General features: G+C 43.7%; 1 protein-coding gene across 12 annotated transcripts in view; it reads right to left on the bottom strand.

Annotated features, from left to right (window-relative positions):
- Window positions 1–18460, bottom strand: part of AKAP13 (A-kinase anchoring protein 13) — a 324467-nt gene that overhangs the window by 231932 nt on the left and 74075 nt on the right. For 11 of the 12 annotated variants that reach the window (XM_024982287.2, XM_059879258.1, XM_059879260.1 and 8 more), the window contains exon 2: window positions 2394–2437. In XM_024982287.2, the coding sequence (XP_024838055.2) occupies window positions 2394–2437 (44 nt within the window). Of the gene's footprint in view, window positions 1–2393; window positions 2438–15670; window positions 15774–18460 lie in introns of those variants that run through there. The other variant, XM_024982276.1, reaches the window with a different exon arrangement.

Raw genomic sequence — 18460 nt, 5'->3', positions numbered from 1 at the left:
TCCTCTCACTATTTTATTCAACTCTGCATTGAATTGAAGGTTCTCCTCAGGGCAATTAGGCAAGAAAAAGAAACAAAATAAAAAGACCGGAAAGACAAAAACTATGTCTGTTTTCAACAGGGCTTCCCAGGTGGAGCTAGTGGTAAAAACCCCCCTGCCAACGCAGGAGACACAAGAGACGCAGGTTCCATCTCTGGGTTGGGAACATCCCCCGGAGGAGCGCATGGCAACCCACTCCAGTATTCCTGCCTGAAGAATCCCATGGACAGAGGAGCCTGGCAGGCTATGCTCCACAGGGTTGCAAAGCTGGACACAACTGAAGCGCGACTTAGCGCACACAGCACATTTGCAGCTGACATGATCCTGGATATAGAAAATCCTGAAGGATCCACTTAGAAAAGTACTAGCTAATAAACAAGTTCAGCAAGACTGTATATTAAAAGATCAATGCACAAAAATCAACTACATTTCTACACCAGCAATGAGCAATCTAAAAATGAATTTAAGAAAACAGTATCATTTACAATAGCATCAAAAAGGATATAATACTTAGGAATAAATTCTACAAAAATTAAAGACATGTACACTGGAAACTATCAATCACTGTTGAAAGAAACTTAACCAATGAAGGATGACATAAATGAAAGGAACAGAATTGAGTAGTAATTCCTTACATTTAATAACCAACTGATTCTCAACAAAAGTGCCCAAGAAAAATCAATGGGGGAAGAATAAAGTTGGGCACCTCCACAAAAATCTGCTGTTCACAGCAGCATTCACCTAAAAGTAGAAACAGCCTAAATGCCCATCAACTGAGGATTGGATAAATAACACATAATGTGTCCATATAATGGATTATTATCTGTCAATAAAAAGGAACAAAGTACTTATACTCACTCTGATATACACCTTATATATAAGCTGTTAAGTGAAAGAGACCAGTCACAAAAGGCCAGATACTGCATGACTCCATTTAAATGAAATTTCCAGAACAGGTAAAACCATAAGGACAGGAAGTAGAAAGCAGATGCCCAGGGCTGAGGGAGGGGGAACTGGTGAGCGGCTGCCAAGGGATGTGGGGTTTCTGTTTAGGCTGCTGAAAAGCGCCCTGAAGATGACACAACCGTGAATACACTAAAACCGTGGAACTGTACACTTTAAACGGGTGGATTTTACAGTGTGTGAACTTTATCTCAGTTGTTTTCTTACGTCCCAGGTATTCAATTCATGTGCAAACCCACTGGTGAACATAATAAATGGTCTCCAAGTGGCCTGGAAGGAATTTAAGAACGCAAGATATCGCCTATGAACACGTGTTTTGCTTTGTATGAAGAGCAATCATATGAGCGCTCTATGTTAGGAAAGTATATGACTTTTACTAACACAGCATGGTTAAAAAAATAAACACAAAACAGGAACAGCCAGTTTGAACATCATTAAAATCCCCTCAGTGGTCATGAAATAAACTGCGCACACTTTAGTGTGCTTCCACAGCTGAGCATCACCCACCTCTTTAGATCTGCCTCGCATCCCCATGAACACAAACCCAGCGGGGCCAGACTCTGCCTGCTCACCGCACACCACGCTCACTGCCACCCAACCCTCTACCTTCTGGTCTGTGTCCTCAACAAACTCTGAGCAATTTTCAGCCAATGAACGATCCTTAACCTTCATGATTAAGGATCTGCCTGAAGTCCTGTGCCATCAAAAAAACTTTTATCACCTCTCCAGACCACGCGAACAGCAAATCCCCCGGCCCCTCACAAGCCGGGCTACACCTCTAAGACAGCTGCTCACCAACCAGGCACTTTTCATCACCTCAATTCGGCTAACTCACTCTTAAAACAGTTTTTTTTTTTTTTTAAACAAACAAAAACACCTAGAATTTACTTTTTTCAGCCTCAATTCATTCATTTATCCATTTCATCTTATAACCTCCTCACTTTCTAAGGAGATGATGGCTTTCACCCAGGTTCTTAAAAGAAAATAGCCCTTTTGCCAGTGACAGAGCGCCCCCTAGTCGTGGCACAGAGTAACGGCAACGGCAGGAGGAAGCTCGACACACTTGCTTCTACAGAAAGGAACTGTAGGTTAAAAGAAGTTGTAGAGTCATTTTGCAGGGCAATGCGACTGCTTTATACATGCATCATATCTACCCGATCAGTCTACCACACAAGGCTTACAGGTGTGACTTGTTCCCCACTCAGTATCATGTATTATTCATCATTTAATATTCACTAAATCAAATTCAATTTCTGATGTGCATTATGTCAATATATTCATATGTAGATGGTTCAACATTCCTTTGATAATCACAGGAGAACATTTTTGAGTTTATTATAAAAATTCAACAGCAGAAGTAAGGATAAAATGAAATCTGGTGATTTACTCACATATAATGGAGCTTGCTGTGGATTAAGTTTCATGACCCAGGACACTGGAACAGAAAAGAGAGAAATAGATGAGAATAAAATTAAAAGTTATCATCAAAAATTTAAAACCCACTGGAAAAGTCCTAGATGTCAAGCAAGGTCACATGAGCAAAATCAGGAGTCTGGGGTTACAGATACCCAGCTTTCCTCAGAGGTTTGGAAACAGAAGTTCAAGGACTGCAGCATGCCTTGTGGCCCAGATTCCATCTTTACAAGTGGGGAGAAAGAAGTTCTGATTGAAAAACAAAGACAAAAGTCTTTGCAGTCATAGGAGATGTTTCAACAACCAACCAACAGGATAATAAAAGCAGTTACCAAAAAAAGAACAGTGTGTGTGCAAGTTACCCTTTTATATAATCTCCCAAACTCATAAGATGCTTCCCCCAGTTACCACTAGGGCACTCAGGGCGGAGGGGAGACCACGAGACAGCCCTCTTCCTCTCAGAGGAGGGGCTACAGGTGGCCTCCGTCCACTAGAAGCTGTTGGTCTCCTGAAAATCAGTGGCTGGATTCCCTGTCATTACCCCTCTAAATGAATTCTCACAAAAATCTTAGGAAGAACTTTAGAGAAGACTTACAGCATTATATAATACATTTGTGAATACTGAGAAGCTCACCTTGGTGATTTGACCAGGATTTCATCTAAGCTAAAGTCATCGTAGTCCAGAATTACTTCAGACAGACAAATCTTTTGTTAAATAAACCAATCTCAGAATAAGCTAATCCCATGTTCATAAGAATCAGAGAAGAAGACCCAAGTAATTTCATTCTAATAGATTTTGAGTGTCTTGCTCATAATAGGGGACTGATCAATTACGATCTAGCAGTATTTAAAAAAAAAAAAAAAGTACAGGAACAGCATTCAAGGTGCAAAAAGAAAAAGATAAAATCCCATACTTGGCAAGATGCCAGACCAGATCACAAAAACCTAATAATCAAAATGCCAACAGCGTAAATTAGAAATCAAAGACCAAATTTTAGAATAAAAAGCAACGCCTGAGCAACCGCACATAGCTCAAATAACAGAATCCTCTCAGTATTAAAACTTTTTTACAAATTGGCCAATTTAGTCAGGTTGTGAGTCTAAGAATCAAAGGCTCACCCCAAAAACAGTTAACACACACCTCTAGGGAAAAAGATAAATCATAACCAGATTCATACGCACAATCATCTCCAACCAGTAGCAGGCCATGGGTTTCATTAACTCTGCTGCAAGACGTGCCCACAGCCAGGTGGCCCCACAGGGACTGACCACCTCCCCTGCCTGCTCCATTCGCCCTCTAGTCCACACCCCCACCCCACCAACACACACACACACACACAATAACAGACCCGCCAAACCCACACACGCACGAACACACACACAATGAGAGACCCGCCCAACACACACACACACACGAACACATACACAATAAGAGACCTGCCCAACACACACACGCACACACTAACAGACCCGCCAAACACACACACAATGAGACCCTCCCAACACACACACACACAAACAGACCCTCCAAACACACACACAAGGCTTGTTTGTCCTCTAGTCTACATCTCCACCCGCCCAACACACACACACAATAACAGATGCGTCCAACACACACACACACACACACACACACACACACACGGCTTAGGGCACTCTTTCCTTCCTGCCAGGCTTCATTTAATGATTCTGTACCCTTTGGTGCTAAAATCACCTACAAAAATCCACACTGAAAACCAAACTTGAGAAATGGAGCAATAGTGAACTCTTTTAGAAAACCTTTGTTTTTCTTTTTTTTTTTTTTTAGGACACCTTTGTTTTTCTAACCAACAGATTCAAAAAGCAAGCATGGATGATTAAAAAAAAAAAAACAGGAGAAAAGGAAGACTGAAGACGGAGTACTTTCTTAACGTGTTAAATACCCATTTAACTTAAAATTAAGCACCATGCTCACTAGTCTTTTAATCAGCTTTCTAGGTCCTGTTCAGACTTGCCTGGGACAAAAGACTGAAAGAATCTGTAAATGCACGAACCAAATCCATTTGCTTTAACTGACTTATGAAGTATTGCTGACCATCCCAACAGAAGAAACATCAGTGGAAACCAAAACAAGAAGTAACACCTTGTAACCAGACCTGTAAGGTTTGGAGAAATCTATGGAGACAGACTAGTGACCTACCAGCCTTCCGATGTTTCTTGATTTGCCAGAAGACCCAGAATGACTGCTGTGTACAAGGAACCCAAACAAACTTCTCTGACGCGCCCACTGCACCTGGGCAAAAGGTCTCATGATGCCCTCTGAACTATCTGGAATCGTGGACTCGCCTAAACTTATTTCAAAGCCAGAACCCATACAAGTTGTTCTGATATGAGGATTAAAGAGGGCTGACAAACTGTCTGTCCACCCACACTGGTCAAAGGGACAGTTCATTGTTATGCTGGCAACACAGGCTGCTGGAAGAATAAATCTGTCAGAAGTCATCAAGGTAACGACCCTAGAAGCATCCGATTGCTAAATTCAGACTGCCTTTACGCTTCTTCAATGCTGACAAACCAGGGGAAAGCAAGGACTAACATTTATAGAGCTTTATAGCCAATATCAATAACTTCAGATATGCAGATGACACCACCCTTATGGCAGAAAGTGAAGAGGAACTAAAAAGCCTCTTGATCAAAGTCAAAGAGGAGAGTGAAAAAGTTGGCTTAAAGCTCAACATTCAGAAAACGAAGACAATGGCATCTGGTCCCATCACTTCATGGGAAATAGATGGGGAAACAGTGTCAGACTTTATTTTTGGGGGCTCCAAAGTCACTGCAGATGGTGACTGCAGCCATGAAATTAAAAGATGCTTACTCCTTGGAAGGAAAGTTATGACCAACCTAGATACCACATTCAAAAGCAGAGACATTACTTTGCCAACAAAGGTCCGTCTAGTCAAGGCTATGGTTTTTCCAGTGGTCATGTATGGATGTGAGAGTTGGGCTGTGAAGAGGCTGAGCGCCGAAGAATTGATGCTTTTGAACTGTGGTGCTGGAGAAGACTCTTGAGAGTCCCTTGGACTGCAAGGAGATCCAACCAGTCCATCCTAAAGGAGACCAGTCCTGGGTGTTCACTGGAAGGACTGATGCCGAGGCTGAAACTCCAATACTTTGGCCACCTCACGCAAAGAGTTGACTCATTGGAAAAGACCCTGATGCTGGGAGGGATTAGGGGCAGGAGGAGAAGGGGACGACAGAGGATGAGATGGCTGGATGGCATCAACGACTCAATGCACATGAGTTTGGGTGAACTCTGAGAGTTGGTGATGGACAGGGAGGCCTGGCATGCTGTGATTCATGGGGTCGCAAAGAGTTGGACAGGACTGAGCAACTGAACTGAACTGAAAACCAGTATCATTTTCTTTTTTAATGTGGACCACTTTTAAAGTTTTTATTGAAATTGTTACCATTTGTCTTCTGTTTCATGTTTTGGTTTTTTGGCCACGAGCATGTGGGATTTAAGCTCCCTGACCAAAGATCGAACCCATAACACCCCTGCGATGGAAGGCGAAGTCTTAACCTCTGGACCGCCAGAGAAGTCCCTCCAACACCAATTTTAATCCCCTTTTAAAAAATACTATTTTCCCCATTTTTTTCCCATCTCACTGGTTGGGGAGGGGGGTGTTTCCTTTCAATGATTGAATTATTTAATATCACCATAAGAGGTGGATGAACCTAGAATTCAAGCCCAGTCTGATGTCACCAACCGACCTGCCCTGCCTGCCTCTAGCCCTCATTCTACAGACAGCACAGACTCTCCTCGACTTCGTTAATTCAACCATCACTGGGCATCTACAGTGTGCTGGGCACCCTGCTCAAGGCATTGAGAGTACAAACAGAGCTTATCTGAGGACCAGCAGAGAGAAAGCACTAGTGAGAGCCACGGGAAAGCATCAGTGAAGAGGGGACAGGCGATGAGCAGGATACAGTTTTAAATACGGGGCTGAGGGAAGGCCTCCTGGGGTGAGTTTTACCCCCACAGCGAGAGAGATTAAGAAAGCAAGTAATACAATAATAGATGAAAAGACCCTCAAACTGGTCCTAAAACCGAGAACTCAAGAGTTCTGATGCTAAACCATCAAACACTCGCTATATACAGTGCATCAACTTATTTCACACATTTAAACAGACTTAATTTACTTGAGAACTGTGTTCTAAAAAAGGAGACTACGTAGTACAGGAAGGCAATCTTCTCAGTCAGAGCAAACGCACTTGAAAACCAACCTATACCCCAAGCCCAGTTTGGAGACCACTGGAGTCTTTGCTTTGTCAACAGACTTTTTATCAAGAGGAAAATTAAAAGCACCATGTCTATCCAATCATTTGATCAAGGAATTTTAAGAGAAAATCCTAAAATGTTTTCTGTCTCTGATATCAAACTAGTGAATAACTTCACAAGCACAACACGTGACTGACGCTGTGGGGCCAGTAAAGGCTGCACGCCATTTGAAAGAGACCATGAAGAAAAAGAACTATCAAAATGCAAAGATTTAAATGACATGGTGTTAGGTATGTCTACCAACTCTGCCACTCCATAGTAACCTGTTACAGTTCTGGGGAAGTCATAAACTCGGGTGTGTATGAAATAATAGTAATAACAAGCGCAGTAAGAGTATTTATTCTCACATTTTGAGTTTTATTTCAAAATGCTCCAATAAAAACCAAACACTTTGCCGCTGTATAAATGGAACATGTTCACTTTATGTCAAAACAGGCTCCCCCAGTTTTAATGCAGCTGTGTCAATCATGCAAATCTACACACCCTGCCACAACACCCAGATGCAAGAAGTCTCAGGGTGGACATCGAGGCTGCGTCCATGCCCCCTCACTGTGTGCGTGCTCTGTCGTGCCCAACTCTTTGTGACCCTATGGGCTGCAGCCTCCCAGGCTCCTCTGTCCATGGGATTCTCCAGCCAAGAGTACAGGAGTGGGGTAGCTGTGCCCTCCTCCAGGGGACCTTCCCAACCCAGGGATCGAACCCAGGTCTCCCACACTGCCGGCAAGTAGTTTTATTCCTAGTTTCTTACGGCATCTCCACACTGTTCTCCATAATGGCTGTTATCAATTGACATTCCCACCAACGACGCAAAAGGGTTCCCTTTTCTCCAAACCCTCTCCAGCATTTATTATTTGTAGATTTTTTGGTATGGGGCTTTCTGACTGGTGTGAGGTGATACCTCATTGTAATTTCGATTTGCATTTCTCTAATAATGAGCAGCCTTGAACTGCAAGGAGATCCAACCAGTCAATCCTAAAGGAAATCAGTCCTGAATATTCATTGGAAGGGCTGATGCTGAAGCTGAAACTCCAATACTTTGGCCACCTGATGCGAAGAACTGATTCACTGGAAATGACCCCAATGCTGGGAAAGATCAAAGTTGGGAGGAGAAGGGGACAACAGAGGTTGAGATGGTTGGATGGCATCACTGACACGATGGACGTGAGTTTGGGTAGGCTCCAGAAGTTAGAGATGGACAGGGAAGCCTGGCGTGCTGCAGTCCATGGGGTCGCAAAGAGTCGGACACGACTGAGCGACTGAACTGAATAATGAGCAACCTGGAGCATCTTTTCATGTATTACTGGCCATCTATTTGGAGAAATATCTGTTTAGGTCTTCTGCCCATTTTTTGACTGGGCTATTAGTTTTTCTGCTGTTGATCTGCATAAGCTGCTTATATATTCCGGAGATTAACCCTTTGTCAATTGTTTCATTTGCAATTGTTTTCTCCCATTTTGACGGTGGAGCTCAAATCAGGTGCTCTGTGACTACCTAGAGGGGTGTGAGGGAGGTTCAAGAGGGCGGGGACATATGTCTACCTATGGCTGATTCATGCAGCAGAAATCAACACAATAAAAAGCAATTATCCTCCTATTAAAAATATAAAAGAGAGCAAGAGGAAAAAAAAGTCTCAGGGTGCTGCTGATTAGAGAAGCAAAGACTGCTGCAACGATCCCTTCCTGTACTTTAACATACACTAGCATCAGCCTTTTCCTCACAGGATGCAAAGCACAGCCCATCATCAGAATATACCAGCACTGGGCGTGCAGCGCTGACCAAGTTTACCAAAAGTTCTGGAATGTTTTGCACCTCGCTCTACCTGAAAAATGACAGTGCAGAAACTCAGTCACTACACAGGATCACAATAAGCCTGTTTGACTAGTTTACTGGACGGACAGGACAGAAAGCACTTCCAACAACCAATGTGCCTGAGCAAACAAATGCAAAATCTTACCAGGTAAACCGCCCCCCGCCCCAAAGAAAAAATACATACCTAAATAAAAATTGGAATCCTTAATAAGCGTCAGCAAACATTTCTGTAAAAAGTCAAACAGTAAATATTTTAAGCTCTGCAGGCACAGGGTTTCTGCTGCCATATGTATGACTGGGTGTGGCCATGTTCCAATAAAACTTTATTTACTAAAAGCGGCAGAAGTCTAGGTTCAGCCAGTGGATCACAGAATGCCAACTCCTGGTCAAAAGCTAAAAAAAAAAAAACCAACTCAATAATCCAAAGAAACATTATGTCCTCATTCAACAGTTTTATATGTCTCAAAGATATTTTCCATCTTAAAAAAAAAAAAGCATGTCTCAATACAGGAAAGGCATAAGTCCCCTGTTACAACAGACCTAGAAAGGAGTAAAAAGACCTGTTTTTTCCCCTCAATGTCAAACTGAATAATCTACCAGCTTTACTAGAGGTCCCTAGAGCTGATAAAAAGCAAAGCAATTAAAACAAGAACGTCTGCACCCATACGTCTGTAAACATAAACCAAACTCACTATCCTTCGGTCACAGTTACACTTTACACTAAAGAAGCCTTTAACAGGTGCTCCTGTTAAAGCCAAATGTTCAAGGAGGGGCAGCGGGCAAGTCACAGGTGCCCCCAACACCACAGCAGGTAATTATACTGAAAACTCTCTTTTCCTAAGGACCAGCTGTCCACGCCTAACAAACATCGGCCTGGTTTTTGCCATTCACAACAGGGAAGCATCTAAATCCACAAAAAAGACGTGCAAACTGCCCCCTGAACACAACCACCCCAGTCTCATTAAGGCAAGGACAGCTGTTTGGGATGCAGCCAGGCATAGACAGAGTATTTCTACCTGCAGGGTATTTCCATGGAAAAGTGTGCTTCAGATGAATTTCCATGGCCAGGGACCTGGCTACGACTGGGCTAGAATAAATCCTTCAAAACCCACAAACATCTGGGTGGGGGTTAACATGGAAATGACAACGCATACTCTGGATTCTTGCAGAACGGTCAACATTCAGGTCTTCCTCAAGGAAAACAACAAGATTCAAAAGACTTTCTCCTTCATTCCTAAGGAGTCTGGGCTGCTGGCTATAAAATATCATGCACTGGCTGAGGGCGGGAGCCAGGAGTTCTGAACCACAGAAAAGGAAGCACAGTAAAGGGGTAGATAGGCTTTTCGTGGTGAGGATGTCAAGTTCTACCAAAAAAAAAAAAAAATACTACACATACCAAGTATATTTTCTGAATAAGGAACTGAGGAAACTTTATGGAAGTCTCGTATATGTCCAAGCTCTTCTGTTTAAAGATTCACTCACTGATTAACTGAGCAGTGAGCTTTAAGCAGTGATGCTCAAACCTCAGGGCACATGATCATCTGTTGGCACGTTCTCAGATAATGCCAATTCTTGCCCAGCCCCTCCCTGCCTACTTCCACCATCAGAGTCCAAATCAAAAAACCTAACCTTGTGATGTTTTCCTTTGAAATCACAGCCCACACTTTTGGAAACAGTGTTGAGACTCAGATCAGGTGTCTGGTTGTCACGGCACAGTGAGCCTTGCTCTATCCCACCCTCTCATGACACGGTGCTTACTACACACCAAGATAAAAGCAAAGCACTAGTCAGAAGAGGGGTGGGAGGGGAAGGGGGTGCCTCGGAGAGGCTGTCAGGACACAGAGTCTAACAGAGGGCAATACTCAACAGGAAAACAAAAGGATACAGCAAACTGAGACAAAAACCCAACAGCCACACTCATTTGATTTATTCTTTATCAGTGCCGCATTACCCAGTAGGCAGAATGACCCAGAATTTATGGCAAACACACACACACAATCAAAGGAATTATCGTGGAATAAAACAAATCAGAACTTTGTCACAACGGTTTATCAATTAAAATAAAGAAATTTAATTTTCAAACTCTGATTTTCTCACATTCATCTTAGAACTTGCTCTAAAATTCATATGGGTAAGCACACCATAGTCTTTAGTGACTGGGGCCTCATTTTCTATATATATGTTTATAACATCTGCCTGGCAGGTAAAGACTTAATAATGGTAGATAATCTCATATTACTGAGCCCTTAAAATAGTCCATGGACAGCTAGATGCTGAGCTTTAGGGACAAATACAACTTTGCTACCATTCACTTGCTAAGTCATGTCCAACTCTGACTCCATGGACTGCAGCACGTCAGGCTCCTCTGTCCTCCACTATCTCCCAAGGTTAGCTCAAATTCATGTCCACTGAGTTAGTGATGCTATCTAACCATCTCATCCTCTGCCACCCTCTTCTCCTTTTGCTTTCAATCTTTCCCAGGATCAGGGTCTTTTCCAATGAGTTGGCTCTTCGCATCAGGTGGCCAAAGTATTTGAGCTTCAGCATCAGTCCTTTCAATGAATAAAGTGAAAGTGAAAGTTGCTCAGTCATGTCCGACCCTTTGCAACTCCTATGGGCTATACAGTCCATGGAATTCTCCAGGTCAGAATACTGGAATAGGCCGCCTTTCCTTTCTCCAGGAGATCTTCCCAACCCAGGGATCTAACCCAGGTCTCCCGCAATGCAGGTGGATCCTTTACCAACTGAGTCACAAGGGAAGCCCAAGAATACTGGAGTGGGTAGCCTATCCCTTCTGCAGCGATCTTTCTGATCCAGAAATCGAACTGGGGTCTCCTGCATCGCAGGCAAATTCTTTACCAACTGAGCTATCAGGCAGGGCTAATTTCTTTTAGGATTGACTGGTTTGATCTCTTTGCTGTCCAAGGGAGTCTCAAGAGTCTTCTCCAGCACAATTCAAAAGCATCAATTCTTCAGTACTCAGCCTTCTTTATGGTCCAACTGTCATATCCATGCATGGCTACTGGAAAAACCATAGCTTTGACTATATGGACTTTGGTCAGCAAAGCAATGTCTCTACTTTTTAATACACTGTCTAGGTTTGTCATAGCTTTCCTACCAAGGAGCAAGTATCATTTAATTTCATGGCTGCAGTCACTGTCCACAGTGATTCTGGAGCCCAAGAAAATAAAGTCTGTCACTGTTTCCATTGTTTCCCCATCTATCTGCCATGAAATGATGGGACCAGATGCCATGATCTTCGTTTTCTGAATGCTGAGTTTTAAGCCAGCCTTTTCACTATCCTCTTTCACCTTCATCAAGAGGCTCTTTAGTTCCTCTTCACTTTCTGCCACTAGACTGATATCATCTGTATATCTGAGGTTGTTAATATCTCTCCCGGCAATCTTGATTCCAGTTTGTGATTCACCTAGCTAGGCATTTCACATGATGTACTCTGCATAGAAGTTAAATAAGCAGGGTGACAATATACAGCCTTATTGTACTCTTTCCTAATTGTGAGCCAGTCCATTGTAGCTTCTTGTTCTGCATACAGGATGTTCAGGTAGACAGGTAAGGTGGTCTGGTACTCTCATCTCTTTAAGAATTTTCCACAGTTTGTTGTGATCCACACAGTCAAAGACTTTAACATAATCAATGAGGCAGATGTTTTTCTGGAACTCCCTTGCTTTCTCCATGATCCAACAATGTTGGCAATTTGATCTCTGGTTCCTCTGCCTCTTCAAAACCGAGCTTGTGTATCTAGAAGTTCTCAGTTCACATACTTCTGAAATCTAGCTTGAAGGATTCTGAACATAACCTTGCTAGCATGTGACATGAGCACAACGGTATGGTACCTTGAACATTCTTTGGTATTGCCCTTCTTTGAGATTGGAATGAAAAGTGACCTTTTCTAGTCCTGTGGCCACTGCTGAGTTTTCCAAATTTGTTGGCATGCTGCGTGCAGCACTTTAACAGCATCATCTTTTAGGGTTTTAAATAACTCAGCTGGAATTACTGAGTAGCCTACTGGACACCTTCCAACCTGGGCTCACCTTCCAGTATCATATTTTTTTATAGTCCATGGGGCAAGAATATTGGGGTGACTGGCCAATAATACCTGCTCCAGTGGACCGTGTTTTGTCAGAACTCTTCACTAGGAGCCGTCTGTCTTGGGTGGCCCTGCACAGCATGACTCAAAGCTTCACTGAGCTGCACAAGCCCCTTCGCCACGACAAGGCTGCAATCCATGATAGGGAAATAACACATGGCCCCTACCAGTATCACAAGTGACACCCACACTTAAATACTTAATTTGCAGTACATTATGATTAGTGCAATAAAAACTTTACAAGGATCAGGAAGGAGCTATAAACCCTCTAGAAGGTGGAGCCCAGACATAGCTTATTGTAGAAGGCCAATGCTGCTGCTGCTGCTGCTAAGTCGCTTCAGTCAATGCTACGGAAGGTTTTAACTAAGTAGACACAGCAGGAGATGTGTAACACAGAAAGGAAAGAAAACAAGAACAGAATAGCCAAAGACAAGACAGCGCAGTTAGTTCTTTACAACTATGCAGAAGAATGAGAAGAGCAAGCAGGAGGTGAGGGAAGAAGTCAGGAGAGATACTTGTGTAAATTCACATGCCTCCAAGTTGCCGAGGAAGGAAGACAGAAGAAAATACACAAACCACTGTGACACAGTGCTAGCCCAAAGAAATGATGGCCGTACGATGACACGGCATCAACAAATCTCTGCTTTTTTATTACTATCATTTTCTTGGTTTTGCTTTGTCTTCTGTTTTTTTTAAGCTCAGCTCAAATGTCTGATCATTCACAACTCAGGTTCAAAGACTCATAAAAAGTACCACTGGAAGGTAATCTCCTGTAGCCTAAATTCAAACCCTGAGAGTCCACGTATCTGCTGTGGGTTACAACAAGGAAGGCCAGGCTAGAACCCCACAGTGGCTTCCCCGAGGTGCAGCAGGCAAAGACCGGCTTTCCAATCAATGTCCAGGGGCCCTGGGATCCTCACCCCAAAACCGAGCCAAACCCTGGGAGCCATGAACTCTATAATTAGAAGGGGTCCCAGAGCAGCCCTCATCACCTCCTTCCCCAGGCAGGAATCACCGCCAGTCTGCCTGTCTCTGCTTGTAGACCTGAACGCCGGGCCTTATCACCTTGAGAAAATCTCTCCATGCTCCATGTGCGGCTCTGACTCAACCTTCCTAAAATGCTGCTTTCACTCTGCAGCTTCCTCTCTGCCTACACAGTGGTAAGCCATCTCTTACCTCCTAGAAGGTTCTCTGGGGGCACCAGCCTCTTCTCTTTAGGAAGTTCCAGGCAACGGTGCTAAGATCTGCAGGCCTCATAAAAAGGAGCACTGCGTGCATGCTCAGTTGTGTCCGACTTTTTGTGACCTCATGGACTGTAGCCCCTCAGGCTCCTCTGTCCACGGGATTTTCCAGGCAAGAACACTGGAGTGGGCTGCCATTCCCTTCTCCAGGGGATCTTCCCGATCCAGGGATCTCCCGAGTCTCCTGCATTGGCAGGCAGATTCTTTATCACTGAGCTACCAAGAAAGGGAGAGAAAAGCCTAAAAACAGGAAGTGATCACAGTTTGGGGAGTACATTTAACCCATGTTTGTTCTTCTAAAGGGGGAGCCCTGAACCCGAGGGATCAGGCCCAGATGCCACATCCGCACACACACGCGGGCCACTTGGGACGGGCAGCTGCCAAATGGGAGGTTAATAAGCTCGGCACATTTCCTCTGCAAAAAATTCAGCATCATATTTATTTTCCCCCATCTTTCTATAAGCCACTTGGATGAATAATAAAGATATTAAAGGAACAGATGGCTGAAAAGTGCCCGTCTAGATTGGGAAGACAACCTTCTAGCATTTAAGGATTCTTTAGCAGCCCCTACTAGAATACTGTATACTTTTGTCCACCTGATGCAAACAGGTAACTCAATGGAAAAGACCCTGATGCTGGGAAAGAGTGAAGGCAGGAGAAGGGGGCAACAGAGGATGTGATGGTTGGATGGCATCACCGATTTAATGGACATGAACTTGGGCAAACTCCACGAGATGGTGAGGGACAGGGGAGCCTGGCATGCTGCAGTCCATGGGGTCACGAAGAGTTGGACCTGACATGGCGACTGAACAACAAAAACAACTAAAATACTGCAGGAATAAAAATGAGAAAGGCAATACAATTCAGAGGAGGACACAGAGTTGGATTTGAGCTGTACAGCTCTTACACTTCTGGCTGCACTGCCTCCAACAAGCTATTTAACTGCCAAGCTTTAGTCTCATGTGTAAAATGGGGAAACCTAAGAATAAAAGACGCATATGAAATGTTTATCGATACTAAGCAATGAGAAAATACTCAATAAATTACGTTCCTATCGTTACTGCCTGGCACGAGTTACGTCTTTAGTCTTCTCAGCATTAATCTCACATCACGTTCAAGGAGCATTTCTCGTGGACCATCCTAATTGCCGTGCTGACCCTGAATTCTAAATGAAGGGTACTGATGAGAGAAATGGGAACCCCAAAAGACACCGCACTCTATTAAATATGCCCTTCATCCCCGGTGACCTCGAGAGGTCATCCAGGCTCCCCCAGAGACCCACCCTGACTTCTCCAAATACTGTTCGGTGCACTATCTGTACCGCCTTATTGAGCGCTGCTCTCCCCCCACAGCAGCCCTGCAGCTCCTACACCCCCTCTGCATGCTCCACCCTCGGCCCAGTGCTCACTCTTCTGGCTCAAGATAATGCCCTCCGCCCTGCTGATTACTGCTGATAGGCTAATCCACACAGTCAGCAGTAAGTCACACACTGGTATTCTCCCCCTTTATTCCATGCCTGCCTTTTCCCCTTGGCTTGTTTATGCTGGCCTGCCACACAGCAGAGTCCTCTGGAGCACTCCTCCTCCATACCACCACGGCTCCCGACAGCATCTGGCACAGTACTGAGCACCCAGTAAATACTAAAAAGACGCCTGACTGACATGACCATCACAGACAGACGGATGAGCTTCCCCATACCATTTGATGGCCAAGGGTCCACAGCATGTAAGAACAAAAATCAATCTTCCCCAAAATATCTGAAAGTCCCAGAAGGCTTACCTAGTAGCTCATTATGAAATCCAGCCTGGTTCAACTTGCTCAGTTGGCCGGAGAGGTAACAGAGACCAGAGAAGGGGGGAGTGAGCATCAGCTAACTAAATAAGAACCTCAAAGCCAAGGGGAGGGCAGAAGGCAGCGCTCCACGGTGATTGGTACCTTCGGGAAGAGGAACACTCACACATGTTATTTCAATGCTCCCTTGGTGTTTAACACAGGCCTGTGGTTTCCTGCAAAAATGGTTTCTGCTGCTTTGCAGAGACCTACACGGAGGAGAGAGCTCCGAAGGGCTATTCCACAGGTGAGAATCCAGCCACCAGCTGCATCCTGTTACCCAAAGGAAACGGAACTGTGAGCTGCCAGGACGCCCAGATAGAGGAGAGCAAGACCGTAAATTCAGGAGTGCTGACAATCTTATCACTATGGTAATAAGAATAAACTTTAAATTTAGAAAACTTCGCACACACACACAGCTGGGTTTTATGTAAATTAACCTCAGCAGGGGTTAAAAGAGACATCCTGTAAAGAGACTGCCAAGTTCAGGCCTTTCTACTTCCTTCATCCTCCCCAACCTGTATCATCCAAAAAGCAAGCAATCCAATGGGCCAAACCAGTTATAAACTACTTGGAAAGACTAAATCCAGGCCAGCGGGCGCGCACACAAATGCAGACATTACTAAGCTGGAGGACCTCACCTGGACAAATCCCAAGGCCTGGAGTGGCTACTTGGTTAGAAATCATTTCACAGTGACCCGCAGACCGCCTTCTTGGTCACGGTGCGTGACAAAAGAACTATCGGATCATTCCCACAAGGGGCAGGCAGAAGAGTGTATCAGAAGCAGATGCTAAGGATGTCAACATTAGCTTTTAAATTGTTCAAATGGCTCTCATACGGCGAGGATAAATAACTGCCTTCAATATTATGATTCTCCAGTAGTAGGTCTTCAAATAATGGTATTTGAGAATAATGGTATTTGAAAACACACCGTTTGTTTGTTTAACCATCGCAAAATGGGAGGGAAGGTTTCTGAACAATAAAGACCTCGAGTAAAAGAAATTTGTGTATTACATAATTAAATGAAAATTTTATAGAGTCAAAGAAACTCCAATACTTTTCAGCAGCCCACTAGTGGGTTTCGGAGAAGGCAATGGCACCCCACTCCAGTACTTTTGCCCAAAGTCCCATGGATGGAGGGGCCTGGTGGGCTGCAGTCCATGGTGTCGCCAAGAGTCGGACACGACTGAGCGACTTCACTTTCACTTTTCACTTTCATGCATTGGAGAAGGAAAGGGCAACCCACTCCACTGTTCTTGCCTGGAGAATCCCAGGGACGGGGGAGCCTGGTGGGCTGCCGTGTATGGGGTCACTCAGAGTCGGGCACGACTGAAGTGACTTAGCAGCAGTAGCAGCAGTGGGTTTAAAAAAAAAAAAATCACTCTATTAACTTAAGTGAAGACTTTCATTTTTAAAGGAGAATTTCTATTCATAAAATATCCCTTGGGGAGTCATTTTGTTTTTATATCATACAATGAGCAGAGAGTAATTTTTTTTTAATTACTGATAAACTTAGTTTAGGAAGAAACAACTAGGGCCAGTCAACTAAAAGCACATGAAAATTATCACCCCTCCTTCTAACAATCTGGAAGCCACATGGAACCGTAACATACTGTAGAACCTGTGATAACTTGATCAGCAGTTTCAGCAGAGAATTCAGCTACTTGAAGACCAACACGTACCCACGTTCTGACAATCCCGGCCCTGTCACTCTATGGGAAGGTCTCTCTCAGTGATCTCTCCCCAAGTCACGCTCAAGGTGAGTGTAACACTGCACTCTCGGGGTCCACAATAGAGGAGGAAGTGCCTATGCATTTTGAAAATGGTGCTTTAAAAGAATTGTGTCTAATTCTGTTCGGATGTTAATAAAGCCAACTCACTTTCAATTTGGACACACAGCGTCACAAAACAAACACAGGTGTTTGACAACTAAGGTAAAGAATTGGTAAGAGGAGATCTCGGCTGAACCGAAAATCAATGACAACGTGCTCTGCAAATTCTCCTCACTTGATCAGTTCACTGAAAACGGTTTAATGCTAATGATTTCAAATGTTAATTGCCCGGCTAAATTTAGGTGATATTACACTTGTTCTGGAATTAGAAATAACAGGGCTAAGAGAAACTTCCGAGATTACTCCCTGAATCTCGAGTTTTCTGAATTCCTCTTAAAAGGAAACTCGTAGAGGATCACATATATTAATAACTTACACAATAAGAAATGGAAAATTAATTTCCCCACTTGAACTAAGTTAAAAAAGAAAACCGTTGCTTTAAAACATTTAGCATTTCTAGCTATGTGTGGAGGCAAGTGGCGCATAACAATGCATGACAATGAATTGATGCTTCTAGCTAATGTACAAAAAGACAGTACCGCTATGCACTGTGAAACTTCAAATACTTAATATATTTAGAATGTACAAAAAACAGCTAGAGAAAGTCAAGCTCTACTACACAGTACCCTTTCCTTTACATTTCAGAATACAATGTGTGTGTGTGTGTGTGTGTGTGTTTCATACAATCAATATTATCACAGAATGACCCAAATGCTAATAATCTGATCACCATCAATGCTTCACTTGGCTGCTTTTCCTGAAAATCTTTACAATCAAAAGGTAAATTAACATGGAGGAAAAAGAGTAAAAGGCTGCCTGACGTACTGTCCCAAAAGTAAAACTGTGGCTTTGCAGGTTTTGTTAAGTGGGAGTGGGGTGGGGTAGGTGAGCAGGTCCCTGTACAGG

Source organism: Bos taurus, chromosome 21 (genome assembly GCF_002263795.3).
Source record: "Bos taurus isolate L1 Dominette 01449 registration number 42190680 breed Hereford chromosome 21, ARS-UCD2.0, whole genome shotgun sequence".
NCBI classification, from domain to species: domain Eukaryota; kingdom Metazoa; phylum Chordata; class Mammalia; order Artiodactyla; family Bovidae; genus Bos; species Bos taurus.
The sequence above is the reverse complement of the archived record's forward strand: the minus strand, read 5'-3'. Positions and strand labels throughout refer to the sequence as shown.